We start from the raw sequence: 23,747 nt of genomic DNA on the forward strand, positions 1-23,747 counted from the left end.
GACTGAATATATGTGCAAATGACATAAAATTCATGAAAAAACTCAATGAATAAATTGATTTAAGGGACAAAAGCTGTCTTAAATAGATAATCAATTAGAAATTGATATAACTGATGACAATGAAGCACAACAAATGAAACGCCAGAGGTTTTTCTCAAACTTAAACAACAAAACTGACATATATTGAGTGAAATAATATATAATGAATGCATTAGAAGTATTCAACTTCAATGTGATCCATCCAGCAAGACATACTGCAAATATACATGCTATTCCCAAAAAAAAAAAACACTATTATCATTACTGTTTTTGAACACTAAATCACAAAGTCATGTTTGGAGAACAGCATCAACTCACAGAAAAATCTAAATCAAAAATAGATGTAAAGGATTGTCTTTGAAGAGAAAATATATTTTTAATAAATAAAAATCAACAAAATAATCCAGAATCAAGCCATAAGGTGCAGAACAAATATGTGCAAAAGTGCAGGCAACATGCATTCAAAATGTGAATCAATAAATGAAATATAAAAAAACTATTCATTTACGAAAGTATAGCCAGAATGTTTTTTGTTTAACTGGTAAAAGTGCTAAACATCTTTTTTTTTATTGTTAAACGTCAATTTTTTTTAATTAAAATAAGTTAAATCAACAAAAAAATCTTGTTTTTTAATAACTCGTTTCCACAGTGTCCACAGTGAGTGAGAGACAGAGAGAAGCAGAAATTGAGTTTACTTTCATTTTCTCCAGCAGTGAAAAGAGGGCTTTTGCTGTAACTTCAGTGTCAGTGAAAGATTATTTAGCAAACACACGCAGTGAATTGTGCAGAGCTTCTGCATTAAATAGTTGGACAATTACTCGCACTTGCCTCCCTCGCCATAGTAAACTACCGCAATATAGCACATATGTGATAAACGACGTCAAAACGTAATATCCGGTTAGGATCTATTACTGAACCGATACCGAATTGTCCGCGTCTACATCGCGGTGCACCGAAGAAGTTATTAATTTTGACACCCCTATTGTATAGATGCATGTGTCACAAATCCCATTGAAAGAAACCATGACATGAGTAAAACAATTTTAGTTGTAGTACTTTTTTTATAAGCATTGTTTTAAAATTCATTATAAGAATTTCAGGAGCTTTAAAAGGTTGAGATTCTGACCTCAATTTAGTTATTGTGGAGCGGGGAGGAAGAAAAAGGAATTTCTTTGTCAGCATCTCAGACAGGAAGTTTGGAGCGGATGCAGCCTGTGGCATTAACCATTCTCCAGGAAACTCTGCACTGCTCCACATGCCTCTCTCCCTGTACCTATCTAAACCAGGCTAAAAAGGGCAGTATTATGGTAATACTGTAGTAATTTGAAATACTACTTAATGATTGTCATTGTACTAAATGCCTCTATGGCATATTATAACAAAGGAATTAATAAAAAACAACAGGGTATTCCCCAAAAAAAGAGAAGAAAATACTATGTATTTTCATGGTTTATGGGTATGTATTTCCATGTGGATATGTATTTACATGTTTTGGTCGAGTTTTCCTAGTTGATAAAATGCAGATGCTGGTAAAAATAGTACTTTAAAGTAGTAAAAAGTAATTTGAATAAACTTATTCATTGTAATTAGGCATACTGTATTAAAGTCATCCAATGGAATTGCAAAGGATGCTAAATATTTTCACTTGTTTGAAGTGGTTCACAGGAAATCATTCATAATTTGTAAGAGTTTAATTTTAAAAGTGTTGTCACTTTATTGCTGAAATGAGCTGTAAAACAGTGATTGTAGCAGCTCAGCAATCTTTATGGTCATTAATAATATACAAGTGTTATGACCACCAATAGCCTGTACATCCATAGATGTTTATTTAGTGTTTGAGAGAGAGAGAAGCATAAAAAAAGTTTCAATGGGATGGGTTGAAGACAAGTTACTTTGGGTGTCTGTAGTCGCTTGAGATCTTATCACTCATTTGTTTCTGTTTTCTCTCTTTCTCTCTCTCTCTCTCTCTCTCTCTCTCTCTCTCTCTCTCTCTCTCTCTCTCTCTCTCTCTCTCTCTCGCTCTCTCTCTCTCTCTCTCTCCACTTTTTTTCTGAATGTCTGTGAGGAAGGCTGTGGTGTTACTGAATCTACATGCCTTTGGAAACAGTGAATTTAGGTGTTAACTGGGAGTTTGAAGTTTGGGAGTGTGAAGTTCTGCATAATGTGCGTGTGAATTATGTTGAAGTAGCATTGTATTGATGCACTGTAAAATGTATTGATGTGTAATTGCTGCTTCACTTGATGTTTAGATGCTAAGTTCTCTCAGACGTATCCAGTTGAGTTTAAAATTATCTTCAATATTCTGATAAATTTTTTTTTGTATGGCTTTGTGCACAGCTAGAGTTTTAAAGCCATTGATAAACTTCCGGTGACAGCTTAATGCGACTTCAATTTTTCAATTTCACAAGGTTGTTTTTACAGCATCAATATTGTACTGTAATGTAATTACAATGCATTTAGTTAAACAGACTTAGGCATTCATTTAAGCCCTGCTCACACTGGGAGATTTCAGCCTCGATTTTGTCATCTGAGACAAATTTGGGAAGTTCTAAAAGATTCCTGAAATCCTAGGCTAAAATCTGTGATCTTTGATTGTTGATTTGAAAGAATACAAAAGACCCTTGGGCTGCCTTGCTGAAAATTAAAAGTCTTTGAATGTAGCCCATTATTGTGGAAAAATCTTTATTTTCATATTTATATATATATATATATGTAACTGTACATAATTAACTGTGTATTTTATATTCAGTAAAATGCGGTAGGCACAGTAGGTAGGTGGGCAGTAGGCATGGGCCAGTATAAGATTCTGATGGTATGATAACCTTGGATAAAAATATCACGGTTTCACGGTTATTACTGTATTGTGATTACTACTCTAAAATATATATATATATTTAAATGTCTGGGTAAAAAACAAAAGTTTTTTTCCCCATTGAAAACAACACATTTTATTTTTTGAAACATTTAAAATATTTTGGAGCAGTAAACATGTCAGGCTAATTCAAATAAATCATTGACTTCTGCTGTCTTCATTAGTTTTAAAAACACAGATTTCTTTACAATTTAAGGTGGCGTCTTTGGCTGATGATACTGTTGTCCTAAAAATCAACAAATAAATATAAATAAAAATTCTTACTCATACCTTAGGAACAGTATTACAGAAAATTTGGGCAGTTTTAAAACCTTGACTTTTCCAAACCGCAGTATACCTTGAAAACAATTATCGTCCCATGCCTAGTAGGTAGTCCCCATAATACTATATCATGAAGATACATTAGCAATATTAACAATACAATAGTTCTGAGAAATAGACATTAGGGGCCCTATTATACACCCGGCGCAATGTGGCGCAAGGCGCGACGCAATTGTTGCTTGCTTGTTTCAGCTTGGCGCAAGAGTCGTTTTGATGTTTTGCGCCACGCTGTTTAAATAGCAAATTCATTTGCGCTTATATGTGCGTTCTGATCTAAAAAAGGAGGCGTGTTGAGGGGCATTGCTGGCGTGTTGCTATTTTGGGAAACTATAATAGTCTGTTCTATAGACCAGAACAAAGCCGGACTATTGTCCAGCGCAGAGCGCGTTAGTTATGGGCCTCGCTTAAACATTGCTTAATACAAACAGGATGTGCAGCAATACGCAAATATCTTTAAATATTAAAAATAATTAAAATTTTAAGGATATATATATAGGATATAATAAGGATATATATAGGATATAAATACACAGGATTAAAATATTACAAAACGTATTATTTGTCAGCATTATCATAACAATTTGCTTTTGTATTATGTTATCATTATTAGCAGTATTATTTATTATATGCATATTTATATTTGTTTTATTAAAAACAAGCTTAGAAAGGGAAAATTAATCATTTCTTTGGTGCACCATGATGCAGATGCGAACAATTCGGTATCGTTTCAGTAATAGATCATAACCAGTTATTACGGATTGACGTCTCTGATCTGAGTGATTTTATTGCTATGTCGCGATAGCTTACTATGGTGAGCGCGAGTAATTAAAACACTCCAACTTAAAAATGCAGAAACTCCGCACAATTCACTGCATGCTGGACAGTCTTTCTCTTACACTGAAGTTACAGCAGACGCCCCTGTTTCACTACGATTGAGAAAATGAAAGTAAACTCAATTTCTCTCTCTCTCTCTCTCACTGTGGCCCTTTGACCTGCTTGCATGACTTTTCATCTCTTCTCACCTGTTACAACGAGGGGGTAATTTCTGCAGAGCGAGTTTACTCCTCAGTGTCTATCATGGATCAGCTGTGATTGCCGCAGGTGTTTATCAGTGTCACTCATAGGTGAATGGCACCAGAGCATTATAGCCTATCGCAGCCCTTTCTGTTGAGCGCGTGACCAATCATAGGGAAGTAAGAACTCGCTCGACAGGGCTCATAAAGCGATTTACATTTGTTTATTTGCTATAAATGCTCAGGTTGTTCTGTGCATGAGCTTAGGTACTGTTCTGACTGTTTGTATTAAAGGACAACACTATATTACAAATAAGGAATAAATATAAATATAAGAATTGTTTTGCTGTGAAGTAAAATATAAAATTGTGAATAGAAAAGTATCGTCAATGCACCAAGATATTGAATTGAACTGAATCGATGGCATAATAATCGTAACCAAACCAAACCGTGAGGCCAGTGTAGGTTCACAGCTTTAATACATGCATACATACACAATTTAGTTGTATTTTAAATGATTATAAGCTTCTTGCAGACAGATAGATAAAGTATAAGTATTTAAAAATATAATAAATTTGTATTTTGAGGCTACACTGTGATCCTTAATACTTAGAAGTGAAATCGAAAAATTATTTCCCAAATATGCTTGCTATAAGATTTGCAAAGCTGTGTACACTTTCATTGTTTTTATGCATGAAAACAACTTTACATCTTTCACCCACATAATGTCAGCAAAGACATTTACTTTTAGTCATTTAGCAGATGCTTTTGTTTAATGCTACTTACAATTCAGGAGGCATTCAGTTATTCAACAAGAAATTGTTTTTTTTAATTATACCAAGGAACTGTTTGGGCTTACAGAATTAAGTGCTAGAGTTTGGAGAGGGGGGGAGTTGTTGTTTTTTTTTTTTTTTTAAAGGGCACTTAGGTTACCCCTTTTTTCAGATTTAATATGAGTCTTTTGTGTCTCCAGAATGTGTCTGTAAAGTTTCAGCTCAAAACCCCCATCAGATTTTTTATTATACCTTTTATTAAATTCTAATTTATACATTTTTGCACCAGGAGGCTGTTTTGGTGTACTGCTCCTTTAAGGCTAGTCCTCCCCGCCCACTGTTTCTACGTGCCTTTCTGTGCCTTAATCTCCTCCCTCGGCAGCGTCAGACAACAGACAGACATTAAGGAAGAAGATCTCATGTAACGTTTGTGAGAAATACTACAGTAAGAACTTTACCAATTAGTATTTGTTGTAGAGTTGCTATGATGAGTCACACACAATGTCGTTACAAAGTTCACGCACGCACACAGATACAAACACAGACACAGCGTGGACACGACACGCCCACACACAGACACAGCGCAGACACCACACGCACGCACACACACACAATCACAGCGCGGACACGACACGCAGAGACACAGACAGTGCGCGTTTAGCTTTAGCTTTGCACTCTTTTTGCACGCAAATGTGACAGGCTACAGGTTAATCTCCACTGCTGTATGAATATCTGTTATGTTAATGTACAAAATAAACCTGATTTAACATCCACAAAGCGGGATTGAAGCATCTTCTTTTATAATTGTTCTGACACGCGGCTGTGCTGATGAAGTAAAGCTAAGCTAAATTGCTGTAATTCATTACACACATGCTCTGTTTTAAAACATTTTAAACTTGTAAAACTTGATCACGTTTGATGATGATTAATGATCCTAGCAAACTGAACAGACCTTTTATTCCCGGTTGCTTTGTGCTCGTCCTCATTTGTTGATATGATTATACACGTGTCTACCAGGGCATGTTAATATACGCGCAGCTGTCAATCAATTCGGTGGGCGGGGGGACCACACTCCTACGTCAAGTTGTGGTCGGTCTGAAAACTGCTCCAACTGGTCCACTGTTTTTATGTTGCTAAATTGAAAAAAAAAGGACTGGGTGTGTTTATATCACCCCAACATGACTGTCTATACACTACATCTACACACATGTCTGTCCAAACAGCTTGAAAAAGAGATTTTTCACCATAGGTGCCCTTTAAAGATATAATAGTGCTTCTATAGGTGATTTGTCAAGCCCACTCACCTGTGTAAGACATAATATTTTGAGGTTAACGTGTAATGTGGTGGGGGAGAGAAGAGGGGAGTCCTGGTTTTATTCACAATGGCTCAGGTGATTCCAGAAGCGATGGGTTTTTAGTTGTTGTTTGAATGATATAGTGAATCAGCAGTCTGTGTGGGAATGGGAAAATCAAATAAGAATATATATGACTTCTTCTATTTTTTTTTTTTTTATAATCAAGGAGGTGAGAAAAGATGAGCCGAAGTCCAAAGAGGAGTCAAAAGAGCCTAAAGAAGCGAAGGAGGTGAAAGAGGAGACTACGATACAGCGGCGAGCATCAGGGAATGTAGCAAGCCTGGTGCAGAGGATCAGTACATACGGCATCCCTGCTGGAGGACTCGGTTTACAACCCCATTCTCAACCTCGTGCCTCAAAAAAGAGTGAGTTTCTTTTTTATTCCAGTTTCGCTGCTTTAGCCTCTTTATCTTAAAGAGATTTTGTTCAGAATGACATGAATACAATTTCTTTACTACCTGAAAGATATCAGACATTTAGGAATACAATAGGAATGTCAGTTTCCATTGATTAAAAATACGTTTTGACAATGAATCGATCGCTGATTAGTTGGTAGCATCCCTACTTTATATTAGCTCTAGAGTCTTATTTTGAATTGTCTCAACCTGTAAAAAATATTTGCATGTTTTGAGTGTGCCGACATCAGATTGACTGACTTGTGTTTGGATAAAGGACATGTGGTCAATCAAATCAGATGGTTTGATTCAGTGAAGTGGAAACTAGCTTTATGGTTAGAATCTTTAATATAAATATCTTTTTATAGCTGAATTGATTGTTAATTTATTACATTTTTATACCCTTTACCTTAGTATACTTTACCTTGGTATTCTTGTTACCATTTTATATGGCCTTTGCTGTAATATACATACATTCAAAGGATTAATTTGGTCCAGTGAGCTTATTTTGTACATGTTTTTAGCCTTACCTGTATCCCACTTCAGTAGCACCATAAGTATTTTGCAATGCAATTCGAACACTGTGTGAACTACTATGTACTTTAAAATGTTATGTACTTATTAAGGTCTCTTATTTTAAAGTGTGACCAGATTCTTTAATTATTATATGCTTTCTTTAGTCATCACTATCAAGGAATCTACGCATGCAGAAATCTACAAACTTTTTTTAGCCCATCATTGAGTCTATTTATTTACTTAGCCAGTTTTTGTACTAATTTCAGTAGTATTGTTGAATAAAATGCAGATGTTCATATGATTTATGTACAATACATTTCGTAGTATATTAAAATATATTTATATATTTCTATTAAGTAATATTTTTCATATTTTTAATTTTCAGTATTTGTCTTTCAGTAGATATCAAACAAGACATGCTTTGTTTACCAAACAATTTAATTTGCATTGTAAACCTTAAAAGTTGAGATTTTTTTTATTTCATGTTTACACATTCTCCATAAATCCACAGAAATTATTATTACTATTATTATTATTATTATTGCTCTTAATATTGTTCTTATTGTTCATTCATTTTCTTTTCAGCTTAGTCTTATTATTATTATTATTATTATTATTATTATTATTATTATTATTATTATTATTTTGAGGATGACATTCTGCACGGTTATAGCAAAAAAAGTCAGCAGATTCTGTCTGGCCCTGCATCAGTTATTTAAAGTTTGGCACAGAGAGTCATCTTTGTCCAGTAGTGGGCAGCAGTAGCCCTTCTGTTGGCTCTTAAATGTGTTTTCATTTCCTCTGTCTCAGTCTGAGTGAACGGCTGTCTGAGATTTTCAGGGAAGTCCAGTTGATCCTCTCCAGCTGCACAGGAACTTTGTCAGGGAACACAGTGATTGTGATGCTGTGCTGCATTCAGGGTTTCTGTTCAATAAACCATCAAACACTGATAAGAGTGGAATAGAATCCTATTGCCTCTTTACTTTTTATATCAGTTTATTATATTTTAGCCTTTAGAAATTTAGCTTAGTTTCTGCTGAATCTAGTTTTTGAGCTCACTAATAAACAAGTGGTAAAATAAAACATTAAATGGAATTAGATGGTAATATCAAAACAGAATTTCAGCTATGAAAGTAAATTATTATAATTTTAAATATTTACTCTAAATAACTCTATGTAATTTTGTTCAATAAAGCCATCATGCCAGTCTTCAGTCAGTCATATATGATGCACATTAAAAAAAGGCATGTGATTGTTGTTATACAGTTAAAGTCAGAATTATTAGCCCCCTTTGAATTTTTTTTTTTGCTTTTTAAATATTTCCCAAGTGATGTTTAACAGAGTAAGAAAATGTTCACAGTATGACTGATAATATTTTTCCTTCTGGAGAAAGTCTCATTTGTTTTATGTCTACAATAAAAGCAGTTTTTAATTTTTTTAAAAAGAATTTTAAGGTCAAAATTATTAGCCCCTTTAAGCTATATATTTTTTTTCGATAGTCCACAGATCAAACCATCACTATACAATAACTTGCCTAATTACCCTAACCTGCCTAGTTAACCTAATTAACAGAGTTAAGCCTTTAAATGTCACTTTAAGCTGTATAGAAGTGTCTTGAAAAATATCTACTCAAATATTATTTACTGTCAATATGGTAAAGATAAAAGAAATCATTTATTAGAAATGAGTTATTAAAACTATTATGTTTAGAAATGTGCTGAAAAAATCTTCTCTCCGTTAAACAGAAATTGGAGAAAAAAATAAACAAGGGGCGAATAATACAGGGGGCTAATAATTCAACTGTAAGAGGTCATGTGATGATAAAAATGTGTGTGAATCAGAATCAGAAAGAGCTTTATTGCCAGGTATGTTCACACATACTAGGAATTTGTTTTCGTGACAGAGCTTCTACAGTGCAACAGGATTACAGAGACAGGACAAAAAACAGATAATAAATATATTTTAAAAAAATAGAAGTAAAGAGTGAGTGCAAATATACAGATTGAATGGACAAACCAGCAGGCTGATCACATTGTAAAACATCTGAACTGTTGTTTTGGTCATTCTAAAACGCCTTAACCATTTCAGTATTAAAATATATAAAATATGTTATTATATTATTAATTACCTCCAGAACTGTCACGAGCATCTCTGTTCTGCGTCTCACGCCACCACGCGTTCATTGCACATTGACATATTAAATAAAGGAAATGTTGACGCAGCTTCTCCTACCGCAGAAAATTCAGTTTTTACTGTTAATATTTGCTGCCAGTCAATCAGGAAGTGACGATTTTGTTCGCTTTGACTCGTTGATGATAAACGCTACTTTATTTAGTTGTTGCTAGATCAGATATAGTTGCGGCCAGAAGTAAATGAAAATGATTTACATTATTTATTAAATATTAACGTCTACCCTAACTCTAAACCCAACCCTCACAGTAACGTAAAAACAGTAATTGTTCAGAGTATTATTTATATAATCTATTAAATTACCCAATAAATTGTATGTTTTAACGTCTACCCCTTCACTAACCCTAAACCCAACCGTCACAGTACTGTACAAATATTAATTATTGTTTACAGTCTCATAAAAAATGCTGCTATATTGATGTGCATATCGCACTTCCGGCCGGCCATGTATCCTATATAGATTTTACTTTATTCGAACATTTTATGCAATATTCCAGTTTTGCACATAAAGTTAATTTACATTTTTGGATGGAAACATAACTAGTGCCATTCCTGTTGAAATTAAAACATGGAAGAACTATTTTGTATATTGCTTTAAATGTATAATTAAATAGGTTAAATATATATATATATATATATATATATATATATATATATATATATATATATATATATACACAGTATATGTGTTATTTATATTATTTATAATTTTTTTCTACCTTATTCTTTCAGAAATTATCACTATACAGATTTGGTGCTTTAGAAAAATTTCTTATTATCAAAAATTGAAAATGTGGCTTAATATTGTGATTAAAAAAATAATTTTTTATCTACTGCTCAGTGAGCAGTCTTTCAGATGAGACGTTAAACCGAGGTCCTGACTCTCTGTAGTCTTTAAAAATCCCAGGATGTCCTTTGAAAAGATTAGGGGTTTAACCCCTGCATCCTGGCCAAATTTACCCAGGCCTCTGTCCTCTGTCCATCAGAGGCCTCTGTCCATCATGGCCTCCAAACCATTCCCATATCATAATTGGCTTCATCACAGCTGGTGTGAGGTGTGGCACAATATGGCTGTCGTCGCATCATATAATTATTATTATTATTATTATTATTATTATTATTATTATTATTATTATTATTATTATTATTCCCAGAAAACAGGTACATTTATAAATATCTTTACATTTACTCAAATGTCTGTTCCTTTTTAAAATAATTTCTTGCAGAATTAAAATATTATTATTTTTAATTTATTTATATTATTTCCTTAATTATAACTGAAACTTTCCACCCATTTTGTGTGTGCTTGTTGAATAATTGCACTTTATTACAGCCAACTTTCAGCTCCAAGACAAAGTTAATAGTTTCTCAGGTTTAGATTTTGTCAGTTTGATGTGACACATAATATGGAACACCAGTTTTAGAGTAAACAAAGCAAACTGTCCTCTTCTCTTCAAAGGGCGCATGAATCATCTCAAGGACAGGGTGTGGTGTGTGTGTATGTTGTGTGAATGCACAGTTAATAAAGAAAGTCTTCCTGATTGTGATAGTTGACTCTCATCGAGCCCTCTACAGGCAGCAGGGGGAAGCGTATCCCTGGCACAGTGGCGTTTTAGGCTGAACATGTCAAGCCAAATCCAGAATGACCTGTTTTGCTTTCATTACAGAGCTCAAGAAGCGTCAGTGCAAAGTCCTGTTCGAGTATGTGCCTCAGAATGAAGACGAACTGGAACTGAAGGTTGGAGAAATCATTGAAATCACAGAGGAGGTCAGCCCTTTTGTCTCTTCTACTTAACTTCTCATAACTGAGTATACTTCATGTATTATGTTTAATTATAGAGATTGGTACATGTGGCAAATGGATTTTAACACCTGTTGCATTGTGAGATATAACATTGTGTTGCTTAGTTTTAAGTTCTTGCAAAGTTATATTTGTTTGTATATTCACTTGTTGCTTAAATGTTTATCTTTTGTATACACTTCTAAAACATTCATTCTTCATGTATAATGGTTTAAAATTCTGTGGGTCTCAGTTAGTGGGTTGTGATCCAGAAATCACAGGTCTGTTTTAAAAATAAATAAACAGATTTTTAATTTTTCAAATTTTTTATTTAAAATTGAAATAAAATGCAATAGGGCTGCATGATATTGGAAAAATCGGACATATCTGCGATATTTTGTTTATCTGTGATATTTATTGCGATATGAATACAATTTCACCAGATGAATAGTTCTATTTGGAAAGAAATCATTAATTTACATCCATCGGGGTGATTTTTGTAGGAATGTAAATCATGTATACAAAATAATAAATAAATTGCAAGCAAATATTATTATAACGGCTTAAAAACAGCACTTCATGGATTTTTCTAGAGTCAAACAGTATTCAGGTACAGGTATTTAGGTGAGAAATTGAGTAATGAAATGTAATTTTCACTCTGTCATGGTTATACTTTGTAATGACTCCACAAATCTCATGTATTATCAATTGTTGTGCTGATCAACTATAATCCCAACTCAACATTGCATATGTTGAGATGTGACTATTCGGACACACATTGCAAAATCAATGCTGAAATGATTATACACTGTAAAAAAATGCAGGGTTCCACATAATTCCTTTATGTTGTCTCAACAAATTGCTTTTACAAATTTAAGTTGATTGAACATAAAACAATTAAGTTATCCCACAAAACCCCTCAGGAATTGTGTTGATTCTGGTCATTATAAACAAGTCGTTTGAACAAGCAGCAAAAATATGTGAATGCAGGGTTAGACACAATCAATTTGTGTTGGGACAACATAATTGTCATGGATTGGTCAGGCTCTCACGACCCCCACTCACGAAGATCACCATCACCTGACTTCTAATGAGCACACAGCTGCATCACATTCACGAGCACCAGATAAAAGCACAGCACTCCAGTCGCTCATTGTCCGGGCTCGTCTCGACGAAAGCGGACAACTGAGCGACCACTCAGCGTAGTCATCCTCAGCTAAACAAACGATTTACTTACCTGTTCTCTTTGTATTCCTCCTAGTCTTCCTGGTCCTCCCGAATCGTCCTGTCTTCCAGTCCTTCCAAGTCTGTGTCATCCTCTGTCAGCTGTATCTGGTGTGTGCTGTCCATCCTCGTGTATTCCTGTTACCCAGCCACGGAGGAAAAGACCCCAACATCATTCCTGATCCTCCTGGCTATCCTTCATGTGCTCCTTGTTGTCATTCAATAAACACCCTAACGTTTCCTTACCTCTGTCTCCTGTCCGCTTCATAACAGAAGCCCGGACCCATAACGACGACAACATGAGCACCCTCGATCACTTTCAAGAGCTGGTGGACCAGTTGAAGCGGATTCTACAGCCACCAGCTCCACTTTCCAACGCACCACCAGCACCGAGCACTTCCGCCTCCACAGTTTCTTCTTCGGCCCTTCCTTCCAGTCCCATGGCCCGACCAGCGCCCTACTCAGGCGGAGCGGGGGAGTGCAATGGTTTTCTGTTACAATGTTCCCTCATATTCGAAATGCAACCTTCTCTATATCCCACAGATAAGTCAAAGATCGCCTACATCGTATCACTACTCTCTGGACCTGCACTTAAATGGGCTGAGACGATCTGGAACCAAGCCGGGCCGGTCATGAATTCCATCACTACCTTCACGGAGTATTTCAAAGAGGTGTTTGGACGTTCTGATGGGGAAGTAGCCGCTGGAGAGCAGCTGTATCATCTAAAGCAAGGTACTCTATCTACACAGGAATATGCTCTCCGGTTTCGCACTCTAGCAGCTGCAAGTGGATGGAATGAGAGATCGTTGTTGACCACGTACCGGCTCGGCTTGGAACCCACTCTCCGAATCCAGCTGGCCACATTAGATGATACAATGGGTCTGGAGAGATTCATCCAACATTCTCTCCGATGTTCCGATCGTCTCCGTTCCTATCAACAGGACACCATCACCCCCTCGTCTGCACTCCTCCAATCGCCTGAGTCAACAGCCTCTCCAGAACCAGAACCCATGATAATAGAGTCTGGAAGACTGACATCAGCGGAACGACAGAGGAGGCTGACCCGGGGTCTGTGTCTATACTGCGGTGTCAGTGGACACACCCGTATGGAGTGTCCCCTTCGTCCCATTCGGACTTCAGTGAGTGTATTCAGTACGAATATTGAACAATGTAAACCACTTACTACCACCGTACAAATAACTACTGCCTCTATTTCTCTCCTTGTCACAGCCCTCATCGACTCCGGGTCAGCAGGGAACTTCATCTCCCAATCCCTCTGTCGTCAACTCCACCTCCGTACTGAGGCGTCCTCGCATATATACCAGATACAACCGATAACCCAGTGCACTCGATCTTCGACCCGTATCCATCGACAATGCGAAGACATCCTTCTTCAAGTGGGGCTGTTACATCAAGAGAGGATTCAATTTCTGGTTCTGGAGGGTGCAAATATGGACATCATTCTAGGGCGCCCGTGGCTGGTGAAGCACGATCCCATCATCTCTTGGGGCACAGGAGAGATAAAGAAATGGGGATCTGGATGTACACCTACCTGTTTTCCAAATCTCCCTCTTCAAGGTCGGAACCCCATTTCTTTGTTTGCAACATCGGTCGAGAGCCCTCCTGAGAAGCAGTCTATCCACATTCCTAAGGAGTACAGCTCCTTTCATGATGTCTTCTGCCCCAAGAGAGCTTCCCAGCTACCGCCGCATCGGCCATGGGACTGCGCGATCGACCTAGTTCCAGATGCCCAGTTGCCAAGAGGTAGGATCTACCCGCTCTCGCTTCCAGAGAATCAGGCAATGGAAGATTACATAAGGGAGGCTCTGAGTCAGGGGTACATACGTCACTCAAAATCACCAGCCGCCTCAAGCTTCTTCTTTGTGGCCAAGAAGGACGGAGGGCTGCGTCCATGCATCGACTACAGGGTCCTAAATAACGGTACAGTAAAATACCGATATCCCCTTCCTCTGGTACCAGCCGCTTTGGAACAGCTCCGAGAAGCTAAAGTCTTCACTAAATTGGACCTCCGCAGCGCGTATAATCTGATAAGAATACGTGAGGGGGACCAATGGAAGACAGCATTCGTGACCCCTACTGGCCACTATGAATATGAGGTCATGCCTTACGGTCTGGTCAACGCCCCCTCCGTATTCCAAAACTTCATTCATGAAGTCCTCCGGGAGTTTCTTCACCACTTTGTAATAGTGTACATAGATGACATCCTCATTTACTCCCGGAGTGAGGCCGAACATCGCCAACACGTTGCGGAGGTCCTACACACATTGAGAGAACATCACCTCTACCTCAAAGCGGAGAAATGCTCATTCCACCAGAAGTCGATTCATTTCTTGGGATACATCATTGATCAAACCGGTATACGTATGGATGGGAAGAAAATTGAGGCTGTTCTATCCTGGTCAGAACCCACTTCCATTAAGGAGCTCCAGAGGTTTCTTGGGTTTGCTAACTTTTATAGACGGTTTATCAAGGACTACAGCAGGATTACATCACCTCTCACTAATCTCCTCAAGGGTAAACCCAAAGGACTGGAGTGGACCAAAGAAGCAGCCGCAGCCTTCCGCCTTCTTAAGAAGGAGTTCACAAGGGCCCCACTCCTGACTCATCCTGACCCAAATCTTCCTTTCGTGGTGGAAGTGGACGCATCCACCACCGGCGTCGGGGCAGTATTATCTCAACATCATGATACACCGCCCCGACTGCATCCCTGTGCCTATTTCTCTCGGAAGTTGAGCCCGGCGGAGCAGAATTACAGCATAGGAGACAGGGAGCTGCTAGCAATCAAGCTAGCCTTGGAGGAGTGGCGTCACTGGTTGGAGGGAGCCAAACATCCGTTCCAGGTGATCACAGATCACAAAAACCTCCAATATATCAAAGAGGCCAAGAGACTATGTCCACGTCAAGCCAGATGGTCACTTTTCTTCTCACGTTTTGATTTCTCCATTTCCTATCGTCCAGGACCCAAGAATCTAAGAGCAGACGCTCTCTCTCGTTTACACGAGCATCACGATCATGAAGAACTCCCAACGAAGATTCTTCCCGAACACATCTCCATTTGTCCGATCACCTGGAACGCTCCTCCAGTCGTTGCCACTCCGGAAGCCCCTGCTCCGCCGGGATGCCCTCCTCATCGGCAGTTCATACCACCTGAACACCGGGTAGATCTGATCCACTCCTTACATACCTCGCTAGGCACTGGACATCCAGGGATCAACAATACTCTCTCGCTAGTATCCCAACGATTCTGGTGGCCAAACATGGCAAGGGATGTGAGGCAATATGTTCAGGGCTGTAAGGACTGTGCCCAATCCAAGAGCCCACGTCATCTACCCGCTGGAAAGCTCCATCCCTTGCCGATTCCGAACCGTCCCTGGTCACACCTAGGAGTGGACTTTATCACTGATCTCCCTTCGTCAGAAGGTAATACCTGTATTCTAGTCATAGTAGATAGATTCTCAAAGTTTGTCAAACTAATCCCTCTGAAAGGTCTTCCCACAGCCTTTGAAACAGCCGACAATATCTTTAATCAAGTCTTCAGGTCATTTGGTATTCCAGAAGATATTGTGTCGGACAGAGGTCCACAGTTCATCTCACGTCTATGGAAAGCCTTCTTCAAGCTCCTAGGTGTGGCCGTCAGCCTCTCTTCTGGATATCATCCCCAAACCAACGGGCAGACAGAGAGGAAGATTCAGGAGGTGGGACGGTTCCTGAGGACCTTCTGCAGTGGTCACCAGAGCTCCTGGAGCCAGTATTTGGGCTGGGCAGAATATGCCCAAAATTCACTGCGGCAACCCTCCACCGGACTCACGCCATTCCAGTGCGTCCTGGGCTTCCAACCACCGCTCTTTCCCTGGGATGGCGAACCATCTGATGTCCCCGCAGTGGATCACTGGTTCCGGGAGAGCGAGAGAGTCTGGGACGAGGCTCATCAACATCTGCAGAGGGCAGTCCGTCGAAGCAAGGTAACCGCCGATAGAAGAAGGTCTGAAGAACCCAGATACACACCCGGACAAAAGGTGTGGCTATCCACCCGGGACATACGCATGCGACTGCCCTCTCGCAAGTTAAGTCCCCGATTTGTTGGTCCCTTCACCATCGTGGAACAGGTTAACCCCGTCACCTACAAACTACAATTACCCTCTCACTACCGTATTCACCCTACATTCCACGTATCACTCCTGAAACCCTATCACGATCCTGTTCTTCCCTCCACAGAGCCTGACCACGAAGAGGAACCCCCTCCTCCACTGCTCCTAGAAGAAGGAGCCGTCTACGCAGTGAAGGAGATCTTGCGTTCCCGACGTCGTGGTGGCCAGTTGGAGTACCTGGTGGACTGGGAAGGGTACGGCCCCGAAGAAAGGACATGGGTTCCCAGAGCTGATATTCTCGATCCTAGTCTCATGGTGGAGTTTCATGAGAGCCACCCTGAGTTCCCAGCGCCTAGAGGCAGAGGGAGACCACCACGGCGTCGGAGGTGTCGGCCCTCAGGAGCGGGCCCTGGGGAGGGGGGTACTGTCATGGATTGGTCAGGCTCTCACGACCCCCACTCACGAAGATCACCATCACCTGACTTCTAATGAGCACACAGCTGCATCACATTCACGAGCACCAGATAAAAGCACAGCACTCCAGTCGCTCATTGTCCGGGCTCGTCTCGACGAAAGCGGACAACTGAGCGACCACTCAGCGTAGTCATCCTCAGCTAAACAAACGATTTACTTACCTGTTCTCTTTGTATTCCTCCTAGTCTTCCTGGTCCTCCCGAATCGTCCTGTCTTCCAGTCCTTCCAAGTCTGTGTCATCCTCTGTCAGCTGTATCTGGTGTGTGCTGTCCATCCTCGTGTATTCCTGTTACCCAGCCACGGAGGAAAAGACCCCAACATCATTCCTGATCCTCCTGGCTATCCTTCATGTGCTCCTTGTTGTCATTCAATAAACACCCTAACGTTTCCTTACCTCTGTCTCCTGTCCGCTTCATAACAATAATCAAATTAAGTTAACTTATTTTATTTATTTATTTTTTATTTTATTTATTTTTTTACAAATTTAAGTGGATTAAACATAAAATAATTGTTACCCCAACAAAATCTCAAGAATTGTGTTCATTTTAAATTAGAAGTTTGAACAAGCAACAAAAAATATATTTTTTGAGTTTATTGTGCAGCCCTTAAATGTAAGCAACCATATTATTGTTCACAGTAAATGAGAAATTTGGCTTTTTGACACAAATGTGTCTATAACTGTAGAAACTGGTGAGAATAATCTACAGATAATGAAATTGAGTTTGACTTCATCCTTTAGTACAAAAGTAAAAAAGCTACACAAAAAATTATAAATTTTTTTCTGCTTGTTGGTAGTACTTATTTAAAATGAGCTGAATCAACACAATTCTTGAGGTTTTTTTTTGGTACAACTTAATCTTTTTGTGTTCAATCCACTTCAATTTGCAAAAACAATTAAGTTAACTTAATCGATTTGTGTTGGGACAACATGGAGTTGTGTGGAACCCAGCATTTTTACAGTGTACATTAAACCAGCCTACACTTAATGTAAATTAATTGATAACAAATAAAGGTGAATTATTGGCTGCTGCGATTATGAAACCATCTAAATGATAGTAATTTGATGTTAGAGCTGGGCCGATAAACGATATTATATCGAATCGCAATAAAGTTGATGTCAATAACAATGATAAGCTCTGGACTTTTTTTCTCAATATTGATCTAAGAGCCAATCAAACAGCAGAAATGTGTTTTGATATCAGAGATGTACTGAATTTTGGGGCACTGAAAATTTATCAAGTGAAAATATGTTATGCCATTTGGTGGACCCTCTTATTTATGTGGCTTCAGTCATCGTTAGGGTACTCTTTTAAATCTGGAAGCATTAACTTATATTGAAATGTATATCATTATCATTCAATATGGAAAATAATTATCAGGATTGTATTTTTGCCATATCACTCAGCCCTTGATGTTATAATTTACTTCATTTTGGGCCTTTGTATTGTAAAATAAAATCAGTTTCACCTTATTTTTTTTATTTTATTTTTTTTTTTTTTGTAGGGCCATTTGTGCACGTGTAATTTTGCTAAGATGTTGGTTGACTTTTAAATTTGGTTCCTGAAGTGAAACCAGTTGAGAGCCAGTATCTTTGTAAATGAACATGTGACTGGTCAATTCCTGCATTAGTGCTGACTCTGAGTGTTTTTTAGGTTGAGGAGGGCTGGTGGAGCGGAAGTATGAATGGGAAGTCTGGACTTTTTCCTTCCAACTTTGTCAAAGAAATTGATTCAACTGAAGACGCAGAGACCAGTGACGTTACTGAAGAGCCAGGTAATCTGTAATACATTCTCGGGGCATGTTCTTACAAGAAAACACTCAACAGAAACCTTTTGTGTTTTAAAGTATGTTTAAGGGTGTGTGTGTGGGGGTGCTTTATTTATGTGGTGTTAGAACTAGTCATAACAGTCAACAGAAGTTTTAGTTTAAGTCATTAAATACGGAGAGAAATTTGAAATCAGGATAGAAATTTATCAACTAAATGTGGACTAGAAATTGATACTTTTATTATTTAGCAAGGCTGCAATAAAATTATCCTAAATATCAGGAATAAATGTAGAATACAAATTTTATTTCTAAATAAAAAGACGCTGATTGTTTTAAGACTGAGGGTTTTAATAATCATGCAAAATTGTAATAATAGAAAAAAAAATCACTGTCTTACAAACTCTGTTCCAACTTCTGTTTGAGCAACAGTCTGAATCATTTATCATTTCAGTTTTGTTTAATCTTGATTAGTCGAATATCAAAAAAAGATCATCCTTATGCGTCATTCACACTAGCAGTGACTTTGTTGCTGCCTGTTGCTCTGGGGTGCGTTTGCCAAACAGCAACATAACTCGCGGCTGACCTATCATAGTACGATGCATTGTTTGGGAAAAGAACGATGTAGTGATGAGTGTTTCCCAAAACCAGATCCATCGTTTGTACCACGTCTATAATGATGCTCTATACAGGGTGGAGTAACAACTTTAGAGAAAAATATGTTATTATATATGTTTCCTTTACAAATATTATTTAGAATATTCCATATAAAATCACGAAGCTAACGCGTATTCCAATCTCATATATAAATAAATTGTTAATGGTTGTAGGCCTAATTTACAGTAGGCTATTTATTAAGAAATAAAAAAATCCTACTTAATAATAATAATAATTATTATTATTATTATTATTATTATTATTATTATTATTATTATTATTATTATTATTATTATTATTATTATTATTATTATTAATAATAATTATTATTAATAATAATAATAATTAATAATAATAATATAATAATTGTTGTTGTTGTTGTTGTTATTATTATTAAGTAGGATATTGTTTATTTATTTTATTCATTTATAAAAAAAAGGAAAATTCTACTTTTACAATTTGACACATTCAAACCATTGCAGAAATGTTTTAACCAATAAGTCCATGTCATATACAGTACAGATACTATAAAAGAAAAGCATTAAAATGTGTTTCCACAAGCTGTGGAGACGTCTAAATTCCACTTTGTAGGTAATAATAGGTCACCTATAGCTTTCGTCATGAGCCACGGCTGTATTCAAAATGGCATAAATGTGAAATGTGAACTCCGAAGGGAACGCAATTGTCAACATGAAGATCGCTAAAACTGAACTGTAAAAATACTTTGAAAGCAAATTACATCCAAGAGTGATGACTTTAATGTTTATTTTTAATTTCTTAAATCATTCCAAGTTTAAATGTTCGCATGTTCTAAATGAATAGGGCATAGGGGGATAACTAGGAATAGAACACAGCCAGGAACTATGTTTCTAACTACAGTTCTAGAAGTGTAGTTGGAAACGTACACGTTTGCGACGCAGTTTGCGAATGTTCATTGGGACGATAGATTTGGAAAACAGCAAATCAACAAAATGTTTTTGTAACGACGGAACTTTAGACCTTAGTTAGCTAACGATGGTTTTCGGAAACCCTGGTTGCCGATTGAGGTTGCTAGTGGGTGTTCCCACCTTGTGGTTGCTTAGTTAAGGTTTATGGTGATATTCACCGAGATCGAACAAGTTATGGCAACATTTTTAGTTTCTGAATGATTTGTTAAAGGGTTAATTAATTTTTAGTTTTTAGATTTGTATTACTGTTCTCTGAGGTGCTTTATAATGTTATCTAGAAAAAAGACATTTAAATCTAAAGGCAACAAGTTATTTTCTTTGATATTTTGACATCTTTGGAAGAATAGATTGTTTGATTAAGCCTGGTGGACTGAAGACTCTGGAGTAAAGGTTTGCTGGTATGATTGCACATGTTTGACTGCCTACGTCATTCAAAGTTGGACTCTGCTGTGAATTAAGTTACAAATGCATAAATGCACATAAGTACATTTCAGAAGATCTCTAATAACAGGCAAATCAATATTGACCAAGTAATAATAACAGTCACAGTTGATCCAATATATTCGCCACATCATCTTCGTCTTTTAGTTTCAGTCATTTTCAAATCCAGCATTGAATAGTGTCATGTTTGTAAAAGAATCAGTGGTAAAATTAAGTCAACAAAGGAGCAAGTTGTCATTGACATGGTCTGTCTGACATGAAAGGACACAGTCAAAGAATTGTCTTGTCATTAATGGTTGGTCTGTGTTTGCCTCTCTTTATTTACTTGCTGCATGCACAAATTGGTGAGTGGAGCAAAACAGGCAGTTGTGTAGAAGTGGGCGTTGATCTTCTGTGGGGGTGGAGTTTACTCACACTGTTATTTAAATATAGCACAATTCACAACAAGTGGTTTTGGCAGATTGTGTTCAATATAAACTGTTTTTCTAACTAGAAAGTTATGAGTTCTGAACAGGGTTTCTGTGGGGTCTTTAAATTTCCTAAATTTCGAAAACAAAAGTTTAGGCCCTAAAAAGTCTTAAATTCACAGAAATATTGTCTTGTAGGTCTTTAATCCTTTTAAACAAGTCTTAATTTTCATCTGTCCATGTCTCCAATCTGCAACAATTCAAATAAAATAACCAATTCAAAATAAACAAATTCTATTTACCAACATACATTTTTTTTTTGTTTCTTTTTTTTTTTTTTTTGAACAAGTTGTTAAAAAATTTGCATATACAACTAGGGTTTGCTTGTTTTGACACATTATTTAAAGTATGTGGTAAAGAAATAACTAATTAGATTTTCTAATTAGTTTTTTTTTTTTTTTTGGATGAGGCAAGGAAACCTCTTTTCGTCAGCTATTAGAAAAAAATCCTTAGTGTTTAGCTCTGTAAAAGTCTGATTTTAATTTATAACGGTCTTAACTCTTAAATCTGACTTTGTAAAACCTGCAGAAACTCTGCCTGTAACTTACAGGATATTTAAAGTTTGATGGCCTTTTTTATTTATTTGTTTAATAAATGGTGTATCAAAACCTCTTATGCATTCTCATGATTGAAGAATGGCCAGGGCACATAAATATTTTAGGATCTTACTATCAGTTGTTGATGATGTTTGCAAATGAAATATTACATTAGCTTTGTACTTTGTAAATGCTTGAAGTGGCATACTCCTAAAGAAAGGTGTGCATGTGTGTGTGTTGACAGATAACAGAGATGGCACGTCTAGCCCCACGTCTCCTCATCCAGGCAATGGGGTCATGGCTCAGCCAAAGAAGATCAAGGGTATCGGCTTTGGTGACATATTTCGAGAGGGCTCTGTAAAACTCAGAGCATCCCAAAAAGGACCATCTGAAAATATGGAAAAAAACGAAAAAGTAAGTTGTTTTGCACATGACAATGCTTTTATTTGCTTTTTTTTTTCATGTACACTGCTGCACCTTTATCTATCTCCGTACCAAGCAGTATTAAGTATTTAGATTTCACATGCAACATAGGAAAACATTGTATTTTGATCATTACAATAAAAAAAAGATTAAGAATGTGAAATCTGGAATAGCTGGCACAAGGGAACTTTTTGAACAGCTTTGTTCTGGCTGGTAAACCTTTTTAAATTACCAAACCAAGGTAGTTTATTTGTTGCTGACACTGTTTTTAAGGGTATTTTGGCACCTCACAATTAGATTCAAATTTATTCTTGCTGTAATAATTGAATAAAATCAATAATTAATTTATCTTTTTCTATTGAAGCCAAAAAAATAGCCCTGTTATTAAAACTTTAATTATTTCAGCTTTTCTTGGAGTTTAGTTAATTCATTATTGTTATTATTAAGACAATAGCCATTTCAATAGCGATGCTTTCTCGACTACTGTTTTCTCTGCTTTGCGAATTTGATCAATTAAATGTTTTATTGGCATTGTACATACTTCCAAAGAAGTTGTAAGTGACCAATGTATCCAGCTCTTTGTTAGTTAAACAGTTATTAGGAATACATATATTAAAAACCATACTGCACAAGAAAAAAAATAGCACCATGCTAAGTGCATTAATAAAATGCTCAATTCCTGTATCCCAATGTTCTTCTTACATTTCAAGAATGTATTTTCAGTTCATTATGGTTATGTTTTAGATAAAAACTGTTCTTGAAACATGTTACATTTTTGTGTGTTAATTTTGTTATTGAGAGGAAAACATGCAGCACACATTTACATTGCAAAGCAAATATAGACACTGCTGTGAGCAATGTGGGAAGCATACGCATGTTCGCTAAACATATACCAATGCAAATGTTAATCCAGGCTTATGGTAATGGGAATCTGCAATTATATGTGCTTGATATGCCTATCTTGATGCCGAATGAGTGCACTGCAAAGCAGTTTAGCGCATACTAGTTCCTTTTAAAATTAAATCATTGTCTTGGCATGTTAGAAAATCAGTGCTGCCTATTCCCATAGCCACAAGCAGCGGAGCGTTGAAGGGTAATTACATGTCTAACTGCTCTACAAGTTTTGCCAGTGATTGCTCAAGACATCACCATATAGGCAGACAAACAGTCTCATGGGGAGACCTTTCTTTTTAGGCAATATGTCTATTTTTGGACTTTGTTATTTAGGGTGGTGTTTGTTAAGTCTTCTGGCATCCATGTTTTTATTGTTTGTGGTCCACACAGATCAAAATGAGAATAAAATATTCATTCCTGTGCTTTTGGTAGATCTGCAGAACAAGGTTATAATAGTTTTGGATTTTTCATTAGTTTTAGTTTTTATTTCATTTTGACTTTTTGTTTTCAAATTCAGTTAGTTTTAATTAGTTTAGAGGGAGATTTACTAGTTTTTA

General features: G+C 37.1%; 1 protein-coding gene across 2 annotated transcripts in view; it reads left to right on the plus strand.

Moving 5' to 3' along the window:
* Window positions 1–23,747, plus strand: part of cd2ap (CD2-associated protein) — a 102,033-nt gene that overhangs the window by 32,031 nt on the left and 46,255 nt on the right. For both annotated transcript variants that reach the window (XM_056480828.1, XM_056480829.1), the window contains 4 exons: window positions 6,540–6,738; window positions 11,142–11,242; window positions 18,714–18,834; window positions 22,118–22,287. In XM_056480828.1, the coding sequence (XP_056336803.1) occupies window positions 6,540–6,738; window positions 11,142–11,242; window positions 18,714–18,834; window positions 22,118–22,287 (591 nt within the window). The remainder of the gene's footprint in view (window positions 1–6,539; window positions 6,739–11,141; window positions 11,243–18,713; window positions 18,835–22,117; window positions 22,288–23,747) is intronic.

This window comes from Danio aesculapii, chromosome 20 (genome assembly GCF_903798145.1).
Source record: "Danio aesculapii chromosome 20, fDanAes4.1, whole genome shotgun sequence".
In the NCBI taxonomy this organism is placed as follows: domain Eukaryota; kingdom Metazoa; phylum Chordata; class Actinopteri; order Cypriniformes; family Danionidae; genus Danio; species Danio aesculapii.